This window comes from Grampus griseus (genome assembly GCF_964374135.1).
Source record: "Grampus griseus genome assembly, chromosome: 4".
Taxonomy (NCBI): domain Eukaryota; kingdom Metazoa; phylum Chordata; class Mammalia; order Artiodactyla; family Delphinidae; genus Grampus; species Grampus griseus.
This window is the reverse complement of record NC_138997.1, coordinates 123,706,916-123,729,065: the sequence shown is the minus strand read 5'-3', so window position 1 is coordinate 123,729,065 and position 22,150 is coordinate 123,706,916. Positions and strand designations below refer to the sequence as shown.

The 22,150-nt window shown below is 40.6% G+C and overlaps 1 protein-coding gene across 2 annotated transcripts in view; it reads left to right on the top strand.

Annotated features, from left to right (window-relative positions):
* PRDM5 (PR/SET domain 5) overlaps nucleotides 1–22,150 on the top strand; it is a gene marked incomplete at both ends in the record, with an annotated part of 205,951 nt that overhangs the window by 158,351 nt on the left and 25,450 nt on the right. Inside the window, one exon of one of the 2 annotated variants that reach the window (XM_082653415.1) lies at nucleotides 1,684–1,769. The exons of the other annotated variant lie outside the window; for it this stretch is intronic. Within the exon in view, the coding sequence (XP_082509541.1) occupies nucleotides 1,684–1,769 (86 nt within the window). The remainder of the gene's footprint in view (nucleotides 1–1,683; nucleotides 1,770–22,150) is intronic. 2 annotated transcript variants of the gene reach the window in all.

Genomic DNA, 22,150 nt, shown 5'->3' with positions numbered 1-22,150 from the left:
TTTTGATCATTTGATTAGTGTATGTCTTGGCGTGTTTCTCTTTGGATTTATCCTGTATGGGACTCTCTACGCTTCCTAGACTTGATTGACTATTTCATTTCCCATAATGGCGAAGTTTTCAACTATAATCTCTTCAAATATTTTCTCAGTTCCTTTTTTTTTCCCTCTTCTTCTGGGACCCCTATAATTCAAATGTTGGTGCATTTAATATTGTCCCAGAGGTCTCTGAGACTGTCCTCAGTTATTTTCATTCTTTTTTCTTTATTCTGCTCCGCGATAGTTATTTTCACTATTTTATCTTCCAGGTCAATTATCCATTCTTCTGCTTCAGTCATTCTGCTATTGATTCCTTCAAGAGAGTTTTTAATTTCATTTATTGTGTTGTTCATCTTTGTTTGTTAGCTCTTTAGTTCTTCTAGGTCCTCGTTAAACGTTTCTTGTATTTTCTCCATTCTATTTCCAAGATTTCGGATCATCTTTAGTATCATTACTCTGAATTCTTTTTCAGGTAGACTGCCTATTTCCTCTTCATTTGTTTGGTCTGGTGGGTTTTTACCTTGCTCCTTCATCTGCTGTGTGTTTCTCTGTCTTCTAATTTTGCTTAACTTACTGTGTTTGGGGTCTCCTTTTCACAGGCTGCAGGTTCGTAGTTCCCATTGTTTTTGGTGTCTGTCCCCAGTGGCTAAGGTTGGTTTAATAGGTTGTGTAGGCTTCCTGGTGGAGGTGAGTAGTGCCTGTGTTCTGGAGGATGAGGCTGTATCTTGTCTTTCTGGTGGGCAGAACCATGTCCGGCGATGTGTTTTGGGGTGTCTGGGACCTTATTATGAGTTTAGGCAGCCTCTCTGCTAATGGGTGGTGTTGTGTTCTTGTCTTGCTAGTTGTTTGGCATAGGGTGTCCAGCACTGTAGCTTGCTGGTCATTGAGTGGAGCTGGCTGTTAGCATTGAGATGGAGATCTCTGGGAGAGCTTTCGCCGTTTTATATTACGTGGATCTGGGAGGTCTCTGGTGGACCAGTGTCCTGAACTCGGCTCTTCCACCTCAGAGGCTCAGGCCTGACACCTGGCTGGAGCACCAAGACCCTGTCAGCCACGTGGTGTATAGCACAGGGAACTCTTCTCGGGGCTCCGTGGTGATCTGCTAGTGTTGGTAGGCCTCCTGCAGAGGCAGGGGATGGCTGTGGCTCACTGCAGGGACAAGGACACTGGCAGCAGAAGTTCTGGGACGTACTCCTTGGCATGAGCCCTCTGGGAGTCTGCCATTAGCCCCACCAAAGAGCGTTTAGCCTCTGAAATCTTTTTTAAAAAACAAAGTATCAGTGAAACAGTGATCCCTGTAACGTGCAGTATAGCGACAGAACAAATTGACTGATAGGAAATCTTTTTAACAGGTTCTTAAAATTAGATTTAATTTGGGCTCAAATATTAAAAGGAAAATGCAGCGAGCCTGAATGTTGCTTGTTTCTGAGTGCTGGAATTGCTCTGGGCTCGCAGCCTCTCCGCAGGAGGGAAAGCCTCGTCCGCCACCCTGAACTGCCCCAGGTGTTGGCCCTGCTGTGCCTGAGCCTTTTCTTGGCAGTGCAGGAGAGGTTGTGGTGGGCAGGATCTGGTGCGGGAGGAGCGACGGTATGTGCCTGCTTTGCTGCTTTCGATTTTCCTGACGGGAAGCTTTCCTTTATCTCGTAGGTGAGCGTCCCTATCAATGCCCTTACTGTGAAAAAGGATTCAGTAAAAATGACGGGCTGAAGATGCACATTCGTACTCACACCAGGGTAAGATTATATTCTCTCTCCTTAATATGTATTATAAAATCCATACTTATTTTAAAAAGGTTTAACTTTACCTGAGAAAAGAAAGGTGGTATATCCAAAATCATACGTTTATATTTATGATGAACATTTGGGAATAATCTTTTTAGACACAACAATGAAAGAAACAGAAATTGAAACTCCCAAAGCATCCCCATTCTTTGAATTGTGAACCAGTTTTTAGGAGTAACAGGAGTTATAAAGGACACACTGCCCAGTAAATAGACTGTAGCATTTTAATACTGAAAAATATAAGGGTGCTGTCTGCAGAGTGTTTGCCAGTAACGCAGATGCCAGCACTTCTTGAACAGAGGTGCGCCTGTCAGCATGTGACCATTAATTAATACATATGAGCAGGTATATTTGCAAGAAAGAGATTGAAAATAATTTGAATTATCACGGGAGGTGGCAAACAAGGAAGGACCGCTTCTTGCTCTACAGGGCGTGCCCGGTGCTGTCTTTCATTCTTTTTTTCCGAGGATGCCCTTTGTGCCTCTGCTGTCAGCACCTCTCACTGGACTCTTGTCATTCTGTTACTTATGGCTTTTTCAGACTCAAGCATCTGCCTCACATGCTATAAAAATAAATGAGCGGCTCACCTTCCATGCAGCTACATTTCTTAGCTCACTGTTCAGTTTAGGACACAATTAGATACTTTACATGAACTTTCCACTTGAAAATTTGATGTTGTTTTTAAACAGCTCTTCTTGATTTTGCTCTGTCCCCTCTTTTCACCGCATTACCTTTCACACAGCTCTGTTCAGCTTGGTCTTTTAAAAGTCCTTATGGTCTGTATGTAAATGCCATATTTTTTTCAAATTTTAAGAGACATGCCTAATCCCCTTAAGAGCAATTCTAATTTAGGCTTCTCCTGGATTTCGCTTTTTACCTGAGCTGTAAAATGAAACTTGAGAGAAAACACATAATAATAATACCTTTCCAGTGTAATAATATGCTAGCTTTCCACTTCAGTTCTGTAGGCCGTAAAAGATAACCTCTGAGGTCCTGTTAAGAAAATACTCCTCTTTGTGGTAGAGGAGAGAGGAGGCTTCTGTGCTCATTAGAGCAAGTCCACATTGAGCTTCTCATATGACATAAAATGTCATATTTATAGTATATGGATATTAGGAACTGGAGTAATGGCTAAATATAAAATTCCTTCATAGACCATAAAGGATTAGACAAATGTTACTGTTCACAACATGACTTAAATGTACATACTCAAAATATTTATTTCACAGCGAGCCCTATTAAAGAGGTTTAAGCTAGTTGAGTTTAGGAGGTTGTTTTATGTGTGTGCAGTTGTCACAGTAGTGCCAGTAATGTGTTTTGAAGATATCAACCAACAGGCAAAGCAGCCCTGGTTTCTCTTATCAAACCTCATGAGGTTAACCAAAATCTGGTACTCTATAATTATACCTCAGAAGAGGCTGTTCAAATTACTGCAGAGAAAAAAATTACCTTTTGTGTTTTCTCAAGAAAGGGTGATATGATATTTCCAATTCACCTATTTTGGCTTTTACTTTGTTTTAACATAAAGTTTATTAATAAGAATAATACTAATAGTTAAATACAAAGGCCACTAATCACATGCCAGGTACTGTATTCTAGAAGTTCACATTTATTAATTCATGTAAGCCTCACAACAATTCATTAATGCATTTAACGATTCACTTAAGCCTCTACGAGGTAGGTATTATTATGATTTCTTCTTTAAAAATGAGAAACTGAGGCACAAGCAAGTGAGGAGCAGAGTCGAGATTGGAACCCAGGTAGTCTGGCTTCAGAGACCACCCACTCACCTACTGTGCACACACGACAATGCCTTTTATTCAATTAATTCAATTAAATATTTTCTCATTCCACTGACTCTGATATACTTTCCTGTATATTTTCAAACTAAGCAAACTGCAGTAATGAACCCAGAAGTTCATTTAAAACTTATTTAAAAGTCTCATGTTCCTTTGAATATGTGGGCCTTGAGTCCAGGATCCCGGAATGCCTCAGGGTGTCCAGGTGCTGGTGGTATCTTTTTAGCAGCTCTCAGGCACTGACTTCACAAAAAAAAAAACAAATCCCAGCCTGTGACTAAGGGAACACCAGAGAAGGCCTCGACTAGAAGCCCCACGATTTTAGACAGAATCCCATACAATTAGTAGAGAGTACTAGCAAAGGAAGAGGGTAAAGAGGGACAAAGAGGCCTTTGGGGTTTTGCTTCAAACCCTTTTTAAATTTTTCTTTTTCACTCATTATTTATACAGACTGCATCATTTTGAAATCCTATTTCCTAAGCATTACAGATGTTCTTAGCATATCAGCAACTTTTCAAAAGCTAGTTAAGGTTATTAGCTAATGCAATCAAGTTAACATCAGAACCAAAAGAGACTTTTTAAAAAGCATTGTAGAGGAAGTCTCTGAAAGCTTATATTTTTCCAATATTAGTTGGGTTTGTAAGACTCAATTCGAAAGATAACATTACGTTTGGATTGTAACACTTTTCAGTTTCAATCTTTTATTCACCTTACATTTAGTATTTAGATAGCTCTAGCTCCAGACATTTTTTTTTGTCCTTATATCAAAAGCTTTTAATTCCATTACAACAACAACTGTATCATTCAGCAGGTTGAGTCTTTGAGAAGTTTTGGTGAGACAACACAAAATTGCACGCCACGCCAGCCCCCCCGATTTGCATTCTGTGAAACCGCACAGACGCCTTAGGGAAGGAACACAAAGTCCTTCACTTTGGGAATTATTTATTGGGTCCAGCAAGGGCCCCAAGTGTGGGAGATGATTTTGCTAAAATCTAAATTTTGCTCAAAGGCTAAACAATCGTTAGTCTTTCACGGAGAGGCCAGGACTCAAGGCGAGGGCAGGTAATTTATTCATTTCCTACAATATATTCTCTTTATTTTTGGTTTCCAGCACTTAGACTATGATGTACTAGATATGTTCTTCTTCATTCATCCTGTTTATATTTCTGGTTTATTATTACTAAATTTGGGAAACTTCTCAGCTTTTTCCCCCAAATATTTCTTTGGTCCCTTTCTATTTCTCTTTTTCTAATAAGGTGCCAGTTACATACGTTGGAATGTTTGATATTGTCTCATAGCTCTTGGTAGTTCTGTTCTGTTTGTCTCTTTGTATCTTTGTGTTTCTAATTTCTCTTGGAGTGTTTTCAGTTTCACTGATTCTTTCCTCTACTGTGCTCAGTCTGCACACTGAAGGATTTCATCTTTGATATCATCATGTTTTTCATTTCTAATATTTCCATTTGGCTTTTTAAAAATAGCTTCCATGTCTGTGCTGCAGTTGTCCATTTGTTCATGCACGTTGTTCACCTTATCACTGGATTCTTCGACAGTATTAATTACAGTTATTTAAATTCTCAGGTGGTTCCACCATCTGGGCCATCTTCCAGTCTTGTTGTGTCCTCTATTCTGTCTCTTGGTAACAGGTTGGGGGAGGGTTTGCTTTTTGTGTGTCACACAGAATTTTGATTGAGTGCCTATTATTGCACGTGAAAGAATAGTATAGACTGAGGTAAATACTATTTATGCCTGGAAGTGGGCACACCTCTTCTTCTGCCAGGCCCTTAATACGAGAGGTTGAGCTAATCCGGTAAGTAGTTATGCTGGCTTTGGGTTATGTTGTTGCTATAGTTACCGTAGGCTTTCATCTCCTCCCCCGGTGGTCTGCCATTTCCATGATCTTAGTGGGAGACCTGGAGGGCCAGGGGATTCCACAGTAGTTCTGCTCCATCATCAGGTTTTAGCAGACCCTGCATGTCTTTGCCACAGAAGTGGTCTTTGCCTTTGCCTGTCAGCTGGTGCTTGTTACTCAGCACTAGACCTGAGTGGGGTAGGGGGTGGGCTTGGTGAGCTCCAGTGAGGGTGTTGGCCTTGTGAGCAGTTCCTTCTCTCTCTCTGTAGGTTCTCTCCTCAACCACCTTCTCGCTTGGGTGATAAAGGAAACAGCTTTGGGGAAGGAGTAGGGCTTCTTTAGGCTGGGGTTGGACAGTTGTCTTAGTTTGGACACTGTGGCTTCAACCAAGACTTATAAAACAGCCTCAGTGATCATATTAATTTTCCTGGGACTTTTAGGCTTGGAGATGCTCCAGACATAGTTCCAGGACCACCGCCCCCCACCCCATCTCTGTTGTCTTTTGTCTAAAAGGTCTTCTTGACCACCCTAAACTATATCTGAGGTATGAATGTCATTTCTTAACTCTTTATGTGTAATATCTCAAGTCCATTTTAGTACATTATACTTAGGAACTATAGATCACCTGAAAATCATGGACCTCAGGTTTATATTGTTAAGACACATTGAGCCAAAACACTGGCTGTCAGTGAGTTAACATAAGTGCTCATAAGTATCCGTTTTGTAAACATTAAGTTCAAAGAAATTGTTTTTTGTAACCTTTTACCACAGAAGGCTTCATGTCTCATTTAATCACTTTTGATGTTCAACATGGAAAACACCTGGACCAATTAGAAAGTTATTCCAGAAACCTTGCCTTTGGAACACCAGTTAAAACACCCAGTTGGCTTACACAGGTTTCAGGGTTCTAGGATGACAGCTGAGTCTCCAGCCTTGTTTGTAGGAACAACCAGATTAGTTATTAAACATATTAAAATGGAATTAATTGCCAGTGGTCAAAAGTAATGGCCAGTCTCTTATGTCACTTCATATTTTGTTAATTTTCCTTCGTGAAGCTTCCTGTCCCTGATCCTTAGGCAGTTCCGATGTCTGCCGGGTTTGCAAATGTGTGCACATTGCACTTCCTTTAGGCGCCTTGTGGTGAGACCCTGGGTCTCCAAGGCCAGACTGGAGTGGGTGTCTTGGCACCAGGCAGTTCTGGATTTATCTGGAGGCTTCGGGGTGGTACAGCGTTGTAGCAACTCGTAAAGTATGCAAAAATTCAGACCACAGCATCCAGCTGGTGAATCATGTGGGAGCAAGGTAAGCTTGATGTTGAAGGAAAAAGAAGAGCGTTAATTTCTTATGGCTGAAGATGTTGGAGGAGGGGGATTGAGCAGCGGGTGTCAAGGGGAAGAAGAGGCAAGAAGGAGCTCCCTAGCTCCAGGAGCATGGGATAGAATTCTCAAGGTAGCCTTGGTTAAGAACAGAACGAGGTCTTTTAAGGAAGAGAGCCAGCTTGGAATCCTCGTGAACACATTATGAGGCATGCCTAAAAAACGTAGGTGACAGATGCAGAAGCAAGTCTGCTGAATCAGGTAGCGGGTAGGCGAGTTGATTGCAGAAATGCTGGAGAGAGAGGGTGGCGTTCGAGCTGAGCTCTGAGGACGGTGGAGGAGGGTATGCTGGGCACATGTAACCACATGGACAAAGTGAGAGCAGTACGTACAGACCCAGTTAGGGTGGCCTGTCCCCTGGGACCAAGTCCGAGGATGCACATTGAAGTCTGACTGCCGCTGAGACAGGCTAGGACCCAGGAGTTGGTCTGAATCCTGGAAACATATCTTGTTTTGAGTGGTGTGTCTTACTTTGAGGGGTGGGTCACATCGTCGGCTCTCTTTTGGAAAGGTTGCTCTGAAGTCATCCTTGAGAGTGAATTGAGGCAGGACTGGAGGCGGGGGCCCCGACGCAGGCATGCCGGAAGCGGCTGAACGAGACAGAGCACCCACACCAGGCAGCCTTGGGATTTGAAAGTAGGGAACTTGTATGAGAGACAGCTTTGAAAGCTTTGAAAGACTTGACAAAGTCTGGGCGTGTAGTACACGTAGGTGGTGAAAAGTAGGGAGGGGGTGAACCTGAGATCCTAGAAGGGGCGCTTTGGGGGATGGGGAGTTCCCACAGACAGGAAGAGTAGGTAGTCGATTTAGAGAGAGCAAGTGGAGGAGAGGAAGGTGTTGCCGGTTCACACTTGTGCAGGCTAAGTATGTGAAGAACATGCTCAGCTATTTCTGTTTTTATATCTAGGTAAGAGGAAGAGATTTTTAAAAATTCAATAATTTTTAAGTTTATTACAATTTTAGAGAAAACTGAATTTTTTACATTTTTGTTTTTCTAAACTTCATCAGCTTTTGTGATGTAGGGACAAGAGGATCTGGCGCATTGCCATTATTTGAAAACATCTTTAATTTTGTTTTGGAATTAATAAATCTTTTATTGTTTTAGAACCCACATATTGCTTGGGGGATTTTGTATGGCCTGCAAATGAATCGTTTAAGATAAATGGCTTTAAGATACCATTGTATTTTCTTTGGCTCAGAAGACATACCTGCATGAAATGGAACATGCTTATTCTATCGCAGTAAACTCCCTTTTCTCTGTAAAAGGGAAAATCAGACCATTTGAAAAATAACTTTCTTTCCAGGGACTGACATCGTCCTTTTCGCCCTTTCTTTCCCCTTTTTCTCTGTGGAAATTCTTCCTGATGGCCATCAACTCCCTTGGCAGAGTGCCTCCCCTTCTTACTCTCTGTGCAGCTCTGCTCTTGAGCTAGTCAGCTCTCTTAAAATCACCAGCAAAGAACGTTTTCAGCTTCTTGGTTAGGAATACTGTTTCGGCATGCCAAATGATGGTCCTAAAAGTAGGACTTCGGGTCCAGGCATTCTAGGATCTGAGGAGTGGTTCCCTGAATTTCGCTAGGTTTTGAGAGTAAGAGGTGAAAACTTAAAATAAGTTGGATCTCATACGCTTGACACATTTATTGGGTGGGTACATTATCCTATAGGAAAATAGACAAAAGTCTTGTGTGGAATGAAATCTTGTTTCACTGTATTTAGGGTTATAAGAGTAGAGTTCCACTGATGTGTGGAATTGAGCTGGACCCAGGCATCAAGTGTGATTTTTCTGCAGTTTTTTTTAATAGTGCTTACATGTTCATTGAGGATTTTTGTGCCTAACTTGATTTTTAGAAGGAAAAAAAAAAAAGCTGGGACTATCCATCTAAAGCATAATGTGCATTAGTTGGAATAATGGTGTGGTAAGTTAGCCTCTGAGACGGTTATCCTCAGTTTCTTCCCTCCTCATATGTATGTGCTGCTCTTTACGTCGACAGGTAGAGCCTAACTTCCCTCCCTTTGAATCTGGGTTGGCCACAATGACTTGCTTGACTAATAGAATGCAGCAGAGGTGATATTCTAGGACTTCTGAGACTAGGTGGAAAGAAACCTGGCAGTTTTTGCCTACGTCTCTTGGAACCAACCACCATGCTGTGAGGACCCGAGGTCACGTGGAGACGCCACAGAAGGGCGCTCCGCAAACAGCCGACAGGAACTGCCAGCCATGTGAGTAAGCCATTTTGGAAACCTAGGTGACTTCAGCTGCACCCAACTGACCGCAACTTCAAGAAAGATTCTAAGAGAGAACTTTGCCTGTGTAACAGTCAATCCACAAACCCAGTCACTCCCACAAAAAAAATACCCCCCCCCGTCAGTCCATAAAACCATAAGAAATAATAGCTTGTTTCGGGTCACTTAAGTTTTGAGGTGGCTTATTATACAGCAGTAGATAACTGGGCGAGGGCTAACTATTACATAATGCTGAATAAGTACAATTTTAATTGTGAAGTATGCTTCTATATTTTAAGGTCATTGACATTTCTGGACAAAGTGTTAAAATGAGCACTTGCAGAGGTTAGCTGTTGTATCACAATATCATCCTTTAGCAATGGGAGCCATGTTTTGTAATTGGAAAAATATAATTCTTAAAATTCAGTTTAAAAGATGATACAGTTGTCCAGAAGGGCATACACTGTTCTGAAAAAGGATTTGAGAGACCTAGAAACATGAACTGTAAGGCTCTCATGATACTTCTGTGCTATTTAATTCATAGATCCAAAGTCTGGTGGCAAGTTTGCTTATGTAACCCTGAAATATGTATAAGTGAGCTAAATTAGGAGGTTTCTTTTCAGTTAATAGGCCTTATAAGTGGTGTGGCAGTGGGATGGCTGAAGTGATGAGACCCATTGCCATTATAACATTTTCTCTTCCATACTTTTTAGAAAGGTAAATGGACAACCAAAGAGTCTAAAACTAGGTTATCTATCCGTATTACAAGCAGGAATGATCCGTGTTTCGGGGCCTTTGGTGTGTAATTCTTGCCTTTGGAGCTGGGGTCTGGCAAACTCGATTAGGGGTGGTCTCTGTTCAGAGGTCATGATCTTGAGTAGACTGTTACTTGCGTCATTTCCTGTTTAGGACTTTCTATTTGATTTGGCTACTTTCTGATTGCAGCTGTTTAAAATACACAAACCTCTGTTTTTGAGTTTAACAAATTGACTGTTATAATTTGTTTATATGCTTCTCCTTTCTAGACCTTCACTTTCATGTGGACAGGAATCTTACACCTCTTTTTCCTCAGCATCTGTGTATGCCTGACACCTAGTGGGTTATCGAATTTTTTGAATGAATGCAGTTAAATTATATCAATAGTAAACTATATTAAATTTACCAAATTAACTCAGAAAATATATAGGTAAATATTATATATGAATCCATTCATTCATTTACTCGACAAATATTTACTAAGTGACTACAGCATGCTGTAAACTGAGACTATAGCAATAAACAGATTAGACGTTGTCCCTACCCTCAGTGGAGCTTGAAGTCTGTTTATCGTAGTAAGAGTAATTCTTACTTAATCTGCAATGCCTTCTCATACTCAGAAGGTCCGAGAAGACAAGAGTGTCTTCAGCAGATATTTGTGATGTGCCCATCGTGTGCCAGAAACCGCTGTGTCACAGGCCCTGTCTGTGTCCATCAGGAAAGATGAACGCTAAAAACCTTATTTTAAGGAATTAATAAAATTAAGTGTGCAAAGTGGTGGAGAGGGAAATACTGGGTCCCAAGTGTGTAAGCAGGCGCTAAGCCTGGTCCTTAGATCCTGGCATCTTTGGTGTGGCGCTTTCCTGCCTCACGGCAGTCCTCCTTCATTGTGTTGGTTTTCTTCTGTTACATGTGCATCTCCACGTTTGCTCACATTACAGTGAGTAAAAGCCAGTTCTCTCTGTCTAGGCAGGAATGGACCCCTGTATACCTTTTGCTCTGTGCTTGACGTACCTTGTTTGTGTGTATACTGGGCCCACTTTGCCCTGCCTGCCTTCTTGGACTGTCCTTGTCATCTGGCTTTAAAGACTTTATTCTGAGAGGTCTGTCTGCCGAAGAGGGAAGCTGGAGGTCTGTGGTCCTGTGATGGAGCCATTCCCACCCATTTTATCTGCCCTGACACACCTGAGGAAGCAGAGGAAGCTCAGGTGGGCTGTGCACCTCAGGCCGTAGTGTGGGCTACGTACAGTGCTTCAGGCTCCAGCCTGAGCCCCTGCTGCTTATTTGCTCACTGAAGACAGCATCTGGTATGGACACGAATGATCACATGATTAGGGGATGACATTAAAATTCATCTCATTTGTAGAAAAGGAAGTAGATCACTTGTAAACTGTAGTACTTTACTATTAATGAGAAATCACTTTACCGCTCTCTATAGTATATCACTGTGCCAAGGCTTTGAGGCTGTGCCAGTTGATCTAAAGATTGTCCCTTTTAGAGCCGAGGATACAGGATAATTCATTTATTCTGCAACTCTTTATTAAGCCTACTATGTGCCAGGACTGTACTAGGTCCCTGGGATAACGTGGTTGACTGTCTAGTACAAGGTGCCTAGGAGTTTCGGGTCCTTTCATGGGATGTATCGTGGTATATAGAGAGGGTGTCATAAAAAAAGAGGCTTCCAGCGTGAGCAGAGGACAGATGATGAAGGTTCTCTGGATGCTCGATGAAAGTATTTAGAATTTACCCTCAGGGCTGTTGAGAAGTCCTGAAAGGTCAAGGCCTCAGAGTTTTGGCTTTTTCAGGCCCTTCTAAGTACTTTGTTTATAGCTGATTACCGGCCAGTACCAGCCCTGCTCTGACTGTCAGGTGCCCTTGGTCTTAAATGTTCGAGGTCTCTGTTCCATGGTCATGGTTCCTGGGACTCTGCTTAGCCTGCTGATCCCTTTTGACTACTTTGCCCAGGGAGTTTTGGGCAGGGACAGGGGGGTGCTTCCAGGCAAGCCATCCCTGGAGAAACAGTAAAAGCCTTTTCCAGTGACCTTTTTCGAGTCTGCGTTTGGTCTTCCTTTTTTCCCACTGCTTTAGAGTAAGGAGTAAAACATCTGCCTAAAATCAAATGACTCTACCACCCATCCCCCCCCCTCCAAACCTGACAGGAGAGCTGTTTTCAGCATTTTAAGTGATCCACTCTTTTCTGCTCCAGTAGGGTAAAGTAACACAAATACATATATCACATGAGTGCCTTTTTTCCCCCATCTGTCACATAACCAACCCTGAGGGACTATTAACACAGCTAGGATCAACATGATATTTTAACTGAGGTATTGGTGAGGCTTTGAGTTCATTATCATTTGAGCTTATGGGTAATGTAAAATTCAGGCAGAATTTCATTTGAAGGGATTATTTTTTTTTTATAAATTTATTTATTTGTTTTTATCTTTAGCTGTGTTGGGTCTTTGTTGCTGCGCACGGGCGGGGGCTGCTCTTCGTTGCAGTGCGCGGGCTTCTCATTGCAGTGGCTTCTCTTGCAGTGGCAGAGCACAGGCTCTAGGCACGTGGGCTTCAGTAGTTCTGGCACGTGGGCTCAGTAGTTGTGGCTCGCGGGCTCTAGAGCACAGGCTCAGTAGTTGTGGCGCACGGGCTTAGTTGCTCCATGGCATGTGGGATCTTCCTAGATCAGGGCTCGAACCCGTGTCCCCTGCATTGGCAGGCGGGTTCTTAACCACTGAGCCACCAGGGAAGCCCTGAAGGGATTATTTATGGAATATTTGGTTAACTGATTTATAATGCTGTTATCCTGAACAGTAGGAATAAAATCAGATCCCTGTGTTTTAAGTTGCAAAGACTTATGATGGCATATGGCCTTTCTTGATTATCTCACATAATGTCTTAAAACTTGAAAACAAAAGAATTTATCTTAGAGCACTCTGTGACAGTTTCTATTTAACTTTTCTTAACAATGACTTCAAACAGTTGTTGCATAGAGAACTTCTAATTAAATAAGAAATTTTTGACAGATGTGGTATGTTTCATATTGTAACTCTTAAGATTTAGAAGAGCATACATTTAGTCTCAGTTGCCCTTTTAAGTTATGTGCTGTATATTCAAGGAAGGGTTAAGAAAAAGGGTTAGCTCTTAGGTATTCTGGGGGAAAAGATGATCAGCTAGAGCATAAGAAGCCCTGTAAGAGAAGTATTCCAAGGGTGTTATAAACACACAGAGGAGGAATACCTGCTTCACCAGGGAAGAAGGGTACAGGCAAGGAAAGGTGTTAGGAGAAACATCGATGAGAGTTTAGTCTGCAGGACTAGAAAGCTCACTCACGAAGACTCCATGGAATGAAAAAAAAAAGGCAGAGCAATAGAAGATTCTCCGAAAGGAAACCAAGAAGGAGCAGCCAGAGAGGCTGAAGGAGAACCAGGGGAAAAGAGGTGACACCAGAGCTCCAGGAGAGGAAGAGATTTAGCATTTCAGGGAGAAATCACATGTCCTATCTTCCCCTTGGAGTTCCATGACCTATAAGCATACTACAGGTTGGAAAGTCCAGCAATAAAGATATTTCATGTATTGCTTGTTTAACCTAGCATTTACCAATATAATTTGAGCAGAGTCAGTGAGTGTGTGTGTGTGTGTGTGTGTGTTACATCTCACGGAGGGTTGTGTTCTACAAAACACTATTTAGGAAATCTTGGTCTAATTCATCCCATGATTGGCTGCCACAGTAATACTTACGAAGGTCAACTTCGATGTTTCTCAGTTACTAAAGAAAACAAACCGACAGTGGCTCCTCATTGCCTATAGACTGGCACCCAGACTGGCCTGAGGTGTCCTGTGCCCTCCTGGCCATGGCGCCCCCTGCCCTTTGTCCAGCCCCACTTTCCTTGAGTACACAGACACACAGTATTGAGGGCATGTCCTTCTCCCTCAGCTCACCATGTTTTTCTGCATCTGCTTCAATATTTCTTGAGGGTACAAATAAAATAATCCTGTCCTCTGGCCTCTCCCCCCTTCCTGTGGAGATCTTAGCTCTCCTTAAAACTCCTGATCAGGCATCAGTTTCTCCACAGCCTTCCCTGCCACCCCTGCCATGGACGTACTTTACTGATACATTAATTATAGTATATTAAATCAGTTTTTTTCACTTTCATGTCATAGTTTTCCTTTTCTTCTTTTTTCCTTAGCGCTCCGTTCATTTATTCATTCAGTAATTCAGCAATGTAACTGTATGTCTTTTAATTTTCTACTTATCCTTATTGGTGTTTATATATCTTTTCTGTAAAAAGGGAAACTTTCTAAATAGTAGGAACTCATTAGATACTTGTTGAACTGATCATTACGTGTCAGCTAATCATAAGTGTAAGTCATGGGGCTTTAAGTCAGTGGCGTTTTAGTCCAACTGTCTCTTCCTCTCCCCTGGCTCCCACCGTGGAAACTCGACACGTTGGCTAAGGGCTCCTGGATCCTCCTGAACTGTGCCTGGGAGGGCTGGGCTGGGGCAGAGTGCTGTCAGAGAATGTCATCTCTGTAATAATAATGCAGTTGTTTCAGGGATGTCTGCTGAACTACTTCATGAACTCGGTATATCAACAAGGGGTGTATGTAGAGCAGTTTGCAGATTTAGCTAAAATAAAACTCTATAAATATTTAGCATTTAGGCTGATGGCTGCTTTGCCACCACTATATTATCTTTAGACTTCAATAACATACTTCAGGAGTTAAAGGAAAGTACATACTGTCAGAAATGTGTAAAGAAAATTTTTCTTTGTTTTTAGGATAGACAGTATACAATTAATTTTTAAAAGAAATGAGGCCATTAGTTTTAGAAAAGTAATATATTTCTATACTGTTTTCCCTGTGAAAGAGAATTTTATATTCATCTTGCACTCTATTCAGGGAGTTTTAATTACTAAAGCATCATAAGAATCTTGAAATAAAGGACTGTCTGTTTATATGAAGGTCCCATTAATGGAGTTCAAGAACAATGCCATATTGAGGCTCGTACATAATTTCCTTTCTTTATAAAATCACCTCATTTATATTGTCATGGTTTGTGTGCCTTTTTCAATTTTGAATTACATTATTCCTAAGCATATTTTGATAATACATAGAAGAAAGCAGGTTGATATAATATATAAAATACCCTCATGGAATTCCTAAGCATTATGATAAGCAAAATCCTATGAAACAGGTATAGTATCTCATGTTACAAATGTGGGAAGTGAGGCTTGAGAGATTAGGTAGCTCGTCCAGAGTCATACGACTAATAGTGGGCAGCATGAAGATTGGAACTCAGACCTCTTTATTGCTAAAGACCTTATTCTTTATTACTATGTATATAGCTACCAAGATGTTCTAAAGGATTATGTTCCATATTCCATGAACCAGTCTTTTACAAAAATTCTAAGAATAGTGGTGTTGACTTCTCCAGTTCAGAAAAAACTCATGGCTGCTCCTAAGTCCACTGGACTCCTCCCCTCCCAGCCCCCCTTGCAAGGTCCCCAGGATTCATGCTATAGTGTCTTGCTGGAGAATGCTCCACGATGACTGTCACAAAGGCACCCCTCATAGAAAATTATTCAACAGTACCAGTATGACCTCTATAGGCGTTTTCCCTTCACTTGCATTTTAAACTATGTTCAAGAAAGTATTGTTAATATTTTGAAAGCCACCAGGGAGAGATATTTCACGTGCCTCGTAATCCATTTAAATAAGTGCAATTTCAGTGTAGGGAGATCTGCTCCTCACGTCTTACGTAAATCCCTCATGTTGCAGTTTCTCTGCATCATTGGAAATTAAAACAGCATTTTCAATGTCAGAACCTTTCAGATCTTTGAAGATGGCTATTTTAGGTATAATATTTTTCCAGGAAGATACATCTCAGCCAAGAACGACTCACAAGGTCACATAGCAAGTTGATAACAGGATCAGCGGTCAGGACATGTGAACTGTGGCTTTGGAGGACCCGTCAGGCTGCTCAGTCGTGCTGCTTTCATCTCCAGGAGGTTATGAATATTTTTTAAATGCTTTGATTTCAGTATTTAGGATAGAAGTCTATTGTTTTTGATTCAGTTTAAATTATCATGTGGATGTTCCCTTTTTCTCCCTAAAAGAAGCTTTGTTCTTTGATGTTTTTCCCTCTAAAAGAGGCAGTTAGTGGTTCTAAGAACACATCATTTACAATTTGACTAACCCAGACCATATTTATGTTCAAGTGAAAACCTGCTTATCCTGAGAAACATTGAGGCTCTGGCTATCTCCTTTTTCACTTTCCCAAGACTGAGTCCTTATGCTCTGTATAAATCATGGTTCATGAGAGAGAAAATCACCTCCTTGTGGGGTCCTAGATGCATAGCTTCTAGGTGGGCTTTTGCTCCACTGCTTTTGAGGACTCTTTGGATGTGCTACTTTAACATTTGTTTATTGAACATTTTAACATTAATTTAAACATGTAAAATTCCATTCTTTCCCTTCAATTCCCATCTCATTTTTAGTTCTGTTCTCAATTGTAAATTATTTTTTGTCACAGATTTGGCTACTTTCCAGTCAAATCTTATTTCTTGTGTTTGTCTTCTATTTAGTTGATCTCCTTGTTATGGGAAATCTGTCTAATGTGGGTGCTTCCCTTTCTTGTGACCTCAGTTCTTCTAGGAAGTATTTAAGTACAAATATTAAAAGGTTAATGCCATGCCTGTAATGCAACACTGAGCAGAGTATGTATGTGGTGGTGGATCTTGCTTGGTGAGAAAGTGAAAGAGGAATTTGTACAAAAGAAGTGACTCTACCAAGTTCTATGATATCATGTCCTTGCAAAATGAAAGCAGGCATTAACTCAAAGAAAAAAGCCAATTGGTCTGTTTCATTTTTCTGAATAATTGGACATTATTAAATGTAACTCAGTGTTCTCTGAAATCTTTATTGTATGGAAACAGAATCAGAAAGAATATATATATTTATATTTAACATTACATGTGATATAAATATATAATTACATAATTGTATAATATATAACTTATCCATAAAAATATAAATTATACATAATTTTTATAATTTTATAAATGCATAAAAATAAATATAGGGTATTTATAATTCTAGAAATCTATAAGATACCTAAAAATATATCATATTTTTTCAATTGAGGTTCCTCTATAATTATATGCTCAAGATTGTAAATAGAAATAACAGGAACCAGAATTGAGAGAAGTTTCTCAAGTACAATTTTGTCACTAAATGTTGTTTATCTGTTAATGTTTATAGTATAAGATTGTAAAGACAGATCAGACAAATGGATTGTGTTCCTAAGTTTTCTTTTGTAGAGCTCTGATTCATAGTGACGATGGTGGTGCTGATTGCCTGTGGCCCTGATGCTGGATTGTAACAGATACGTAGTGTAGATTACTGATTGGAGATTTGGTGTTCTGGAAATCATGAAGCAGGAGGAATGGGCAAGAGGCTTTGGGGACTGGTAATCAGATCTGAAACCTTTGACTCCAGGGTCAGTGGCTGAGCTAGGGCAAGTTGTGAGTGACATAAACCACTCGTCCGAGGACGGATCCTTAGAATGATGGAAAACCGATGGTCTGAGGTTCCTCAGTGGTACTTTCAGAGTATAAAGTACTTTCTGCCTCAGCAAAAAGTGAAGACATTTGAGAACCTTCTTAAGCTTTAGCACTACCCTTGAGGCTCTCTGAGTGCCTGGACGCTGAGCCCTAAAGCCTATGGTACTGGACTTGACCCAGGTCTCAAATATCCCAGAGTATTCATACCAGAGGCAGGCTGGATCCCAGCCCCAAAACTCAGCACATCAGTGGGGGAAATTCTAGAGGTTTTCCCAGGACTAGTCTCAGTAAGCATTACAGTGTATTAATTTGAATTCCACTTAACTCAAACTTTTGTTATTACCATATATATCATGTCTATATGTATACATATCATGTATCTATACACATATACATATACCTTTCTTATGCATGTAGTTTGCTGTTGCAGCTACTCCTTGTATGCAGTGAAGGAACACATTTGGTTCACTGTGCCAGGATAAGTTAAAATGAACATTTTGCTAGAATGGATGTGCCTGACTGCTTTGGATCTTATATGTGTATATTTGGCTTTGTAGAGGCAACAGAAGTGAAGGAACTAAAATTAACATGTGTTTTTAGACATGCAAGCAGTGTACCAAGTCATTGCCAAAAAAATGACATTCCATCTATGCTACAGTCTTCAACATGCGGGACAGTTTATCACCAAGTGATATATGACTGAATGCCTGAATTCTGAATTTTTTAAATATTAAATTCTGTTTATATTTCCCCATTGGCAGGACATAAGTGAGTTCTCCAACATCTGTCGTTTTAAGAGCTGAGATGTCTGTTCCTTCTTATGCAATACGGGGCTTAAAGCCCCAGGGATCTACTCTACTACCCATCCCCAACCTCATTTTTGTGTCTTGGGATGACCAGTGTATGTTTTCATCCCTTTCTGAAAAGAGGCCTTTGGTTGTGTACTTTATTTGATAGGAAAGAAACACATGCACTCACTGAACTCTCCCTGAGCATGTGGACCTCATTGTGGCCTAGGTCCTTTCTGTGCAAACTAAGAATTATGTTAACTGACTCTTCTGCCAAGTGTGTTATTTATGTTGATTTGACTTAGACAATATCTGGCTACTGTAGAAAAACCATTGCCACCGCACTAAAAGAGAGAGAACAGATTTCTAAGAAATTGGACTGGCAATTCTGTTCTTACATGTCAGTATATTCTGAAGGGACTGGTATCTCTAAATCAAGAGGTAAATGTAAAGAATTAAATCGGTAAAACAAGATCAATATGCAAAAGAATGGCTCAGAATTGAGATCTGTGATTCCATCAGGTTCCTTGTGTCTTGGAATTTAGTAAAAACAAGGAAATGGCCTCAATTAAGTCTTTTCTTTTACCTAATATATTCGGAGAGAATGATTTGGACAATTTCTGAGTAACAGTTCATCTCTGTCAAAATGTTCTTCCTTTAACAAAACAATAAAACAAAAACCACCTTCTTGAGGGAAGAGCATTTTGTTTGGCCAGAGCAAAAACTTGGCACTTCACCCTGAAGTACTGCTTTTCTTCGTCCTTGTGCCTCCGGTACCCTTAACGTACGCCCGCTGGGATGGAAGCCACTCTTCTTGGTGGGGGTCATCAGTACTCTTCCTGGTAGCTGAGTTCATCCTGCCAATGAGAGTGTAGACTGTGGCTCTTTATACATGGGATGAGAGAACAGGAGAGAGGATGAGGGGGAGTTAGGCAGGGCTTGTGTTAGCAGTCTCTTTCCTATTTAGTCTGTTGCTCTCTCAAGTGATGGCTGAGCGAATGTACAGGGACGATGCATATAGTTGCCTAGATGGTATCTAAGTGGGACATTACAATGGGCTGTTATTCCTAAATGCAGGTGGTGCTGGTTAATAGAGAAACCAACTTGGCAGTATCTTGCTCTTTGCCCCACAGTGAGGGGTTTCCTGGAATGTGGGACTTTTAGGGCTAAAACCAGGCTAATCAGGGGTAAATGGGGACAGTTGGTCATACTAGTCACGGTTCTTGAGATCAATTATTGAGAAGTCTCTTCACAAGGAACATATGAACCTAAAACAATCAGAAGCTACTATTAGTTACAAAGTTCACCACTACTACCAAAAAAAAGCAGAATCTGATTTGTTACTCACTACTGTTGATGACTGTAGGTTATTATTTTTAGGGGTAGGAATGGTATTTTGCAGAAGCTATGAAGTATACATCAGCCTGCTGGAGTCTATGTAGTAGCACCAGAGATGACAAAAAGTTTTCCCCCAAAAAACCTCACCCATTTGTAAAAGAAGATTGAGCTCAGATTTACTCACTGAACAAAACTATATCAGATGAAAAGGGTAAAGAGTGGAGATGCTAATTTTATGAATTTCTTCCTTTTTTAACATTTTGGGCTGACCTACTTTTTGTCAAAACATTTTATGACTTGAGCACATTCAGATATAGCAAGATCTCTGCCAGGACAACTGTGGAATTCTCACCTGTGCAAATAGACAGGCTGTTTTTTCCAGCATCTTTGAGGTTTGAAAGGGGCAGGTTTATGCTACTAGCTCCTTGCCATCTGTGCAGTGTGTTGATTCAGAGATGTAATTTCTATTGATGATATGATTTCCTCTGACTTCTGCCCACTCCTTGCTGGGTTTGTTTCACCCGTTGACATGAACTTGGCTGAAATGACTGCTCTGTTGGCTATTGAAATGGGTGAATTAGTTGCATGTGTGATAGCACCTTTCTGCTGTGTTCTTATTATTTTCAAAATTGTGTAATGGGATAAGTATGTTATTCCTTTAGAATTAGATACCTTTTTCTAAGGCTCTGCATTTATGTAATTCCTTTCTTCTAGAGACCTCTGAATAAACTTTATGGTTTTTATTCAAGATGGATTACACTTGCCACCATCACATATATCAGAAAGCATGCTTGTTATTTTTGGAAGTAGGCAAGTTGAATTAAATCAATTCTCTGTGGACTGATTGGATCTGCCTCTTAAATGTAGTCTGTGACTGTATTGAGTTCTCATTCACATCATTCTCTTTACCCCTATGTTATGCCCCCTAAATCGACAGGGATATTTGGTATGTGCTGAATACCATATTTCAAGTTGTGTAGCCACAAAAGCTCAGGTTGATGGACAAGTACACCTCAACTCCGTCTACTCCATCTGCCCTGTCTTTGCTTTGCCGACCTGTTGGAATCTTCTTGAGGATAAAGACCGCATTTTAAACCTTGTTGTGTTTCCCACAGTTCCTAACACAATGTCTTGCTCAATATGCATGGGGACTTTTGCTGATAAATTCACCCTCAATTACATCATCATCTAATCATGGGAATTGTCTTGATTGCTGTCAGCTCACTTGTAAATAGAGCTTGAAACATTTAAATTAATTGGTTTGTAAGCTTAAAATACTAGTTCAGATGTAGGAAAGGACCTTTTGAGAGGAAGTGGTGAATATTTTTCTTCCTAAATTTGCCTTTGGTGGTGGATTACTGTGTCTGAGACTCCACATTTCTTAGGAACATTGGTAAATAGAGATCCCTGGAACATGCAAAAACAGAATTAGGCTGTCTTAGACTTGTAAGAATTACTTTGATTTTCAGTAGCAAATTTTTGGGATACAAACAAACAAAAATGTTGAAGACAATATGTGACAAACGAGTAAGGCAGTTGCATTACCAGCCTGTGCTCTCATAACTGACAATTTGTTTCTCATAATTGGCTTCCATTTGGATTGTTATTTAAAACTCAGCATTTTTGCCTTGGACATTGTATTTATGACTTGTCTGTGTGTGTGTGTGTGTATGTATATATATCCCCTATATTTTTTATCATATTTATTTCTCTTCTATTTCTTTCCTTTATTTTTGCATTATAATTTGCATATAATCTTAAAGTTTACTTTATAATTTTTAAGATGGTGAACATAAGTTTTTCCTTATTATAAAATTTTCCTGTTCATACGATTAGTCTTCTTTTACATGATTTTTGAGGGGAAAAAAGCTAAACAGTTATTATGCAGAGAAAGAGTTTCCCTTTAGATAATTTAAACAATAACACTCTTTCACTTAACCAGCATTCTTTTCTTCTAAAGATTCTTACAATGCACAGATCTCATATTGTTCTCAGAATTCTTATCAGCAAATATATTTTCAGTTCCTTTTGAGCTCCCTTCACGTGCATGAGAAAAACACTGGTGTCTAAAAGAACACTCACTTGCATTTTTAGAGCTGGGGGTTCTTAGGCTGTGTTGAACAGTATCATTTTTAATAGCCAGCCACTGACTTCGAGTTTCTTGTTCCTTATTATATAGTTATATAGTGTTATGCCTCAGTCTGAGCTAGACGTACTCTCTGTCACTAGAATAGAGCTGCCGGAATATGACGTGATGGTCGGGAAGATGTAGAAAGCAGAATGCTTTCATGCTCCGTAACCGAAAGCCTAACTTAAAAGGGCTTAAACTGTGGTATTTATTAAGTCCCATAACAGGACTTTCAGAGGTAGGGCCAGCCTGGGGTTGGTTATGCAGTGGCTCAACGGGGTCTTCCGTGGCCCAGGTCCTTTCATCTCTCCTGCGGTCCTCAGTCAGCTCCTCGGCTGCCGCTCGGGCATCACCTCTGTACGTGGTCGGCCTCACCAGGCAGAGGAGGCCTTTTCCCGAATGCCCTGTGGACTTACTTTCTCTTCAGTAACCACAGACATGTCATGTGCTCCAGTCTAAACCCACCACTGCAGAAGAAATGGAGTTTCCATCACTGGCTTAGCCTAGCAGTTTCTAA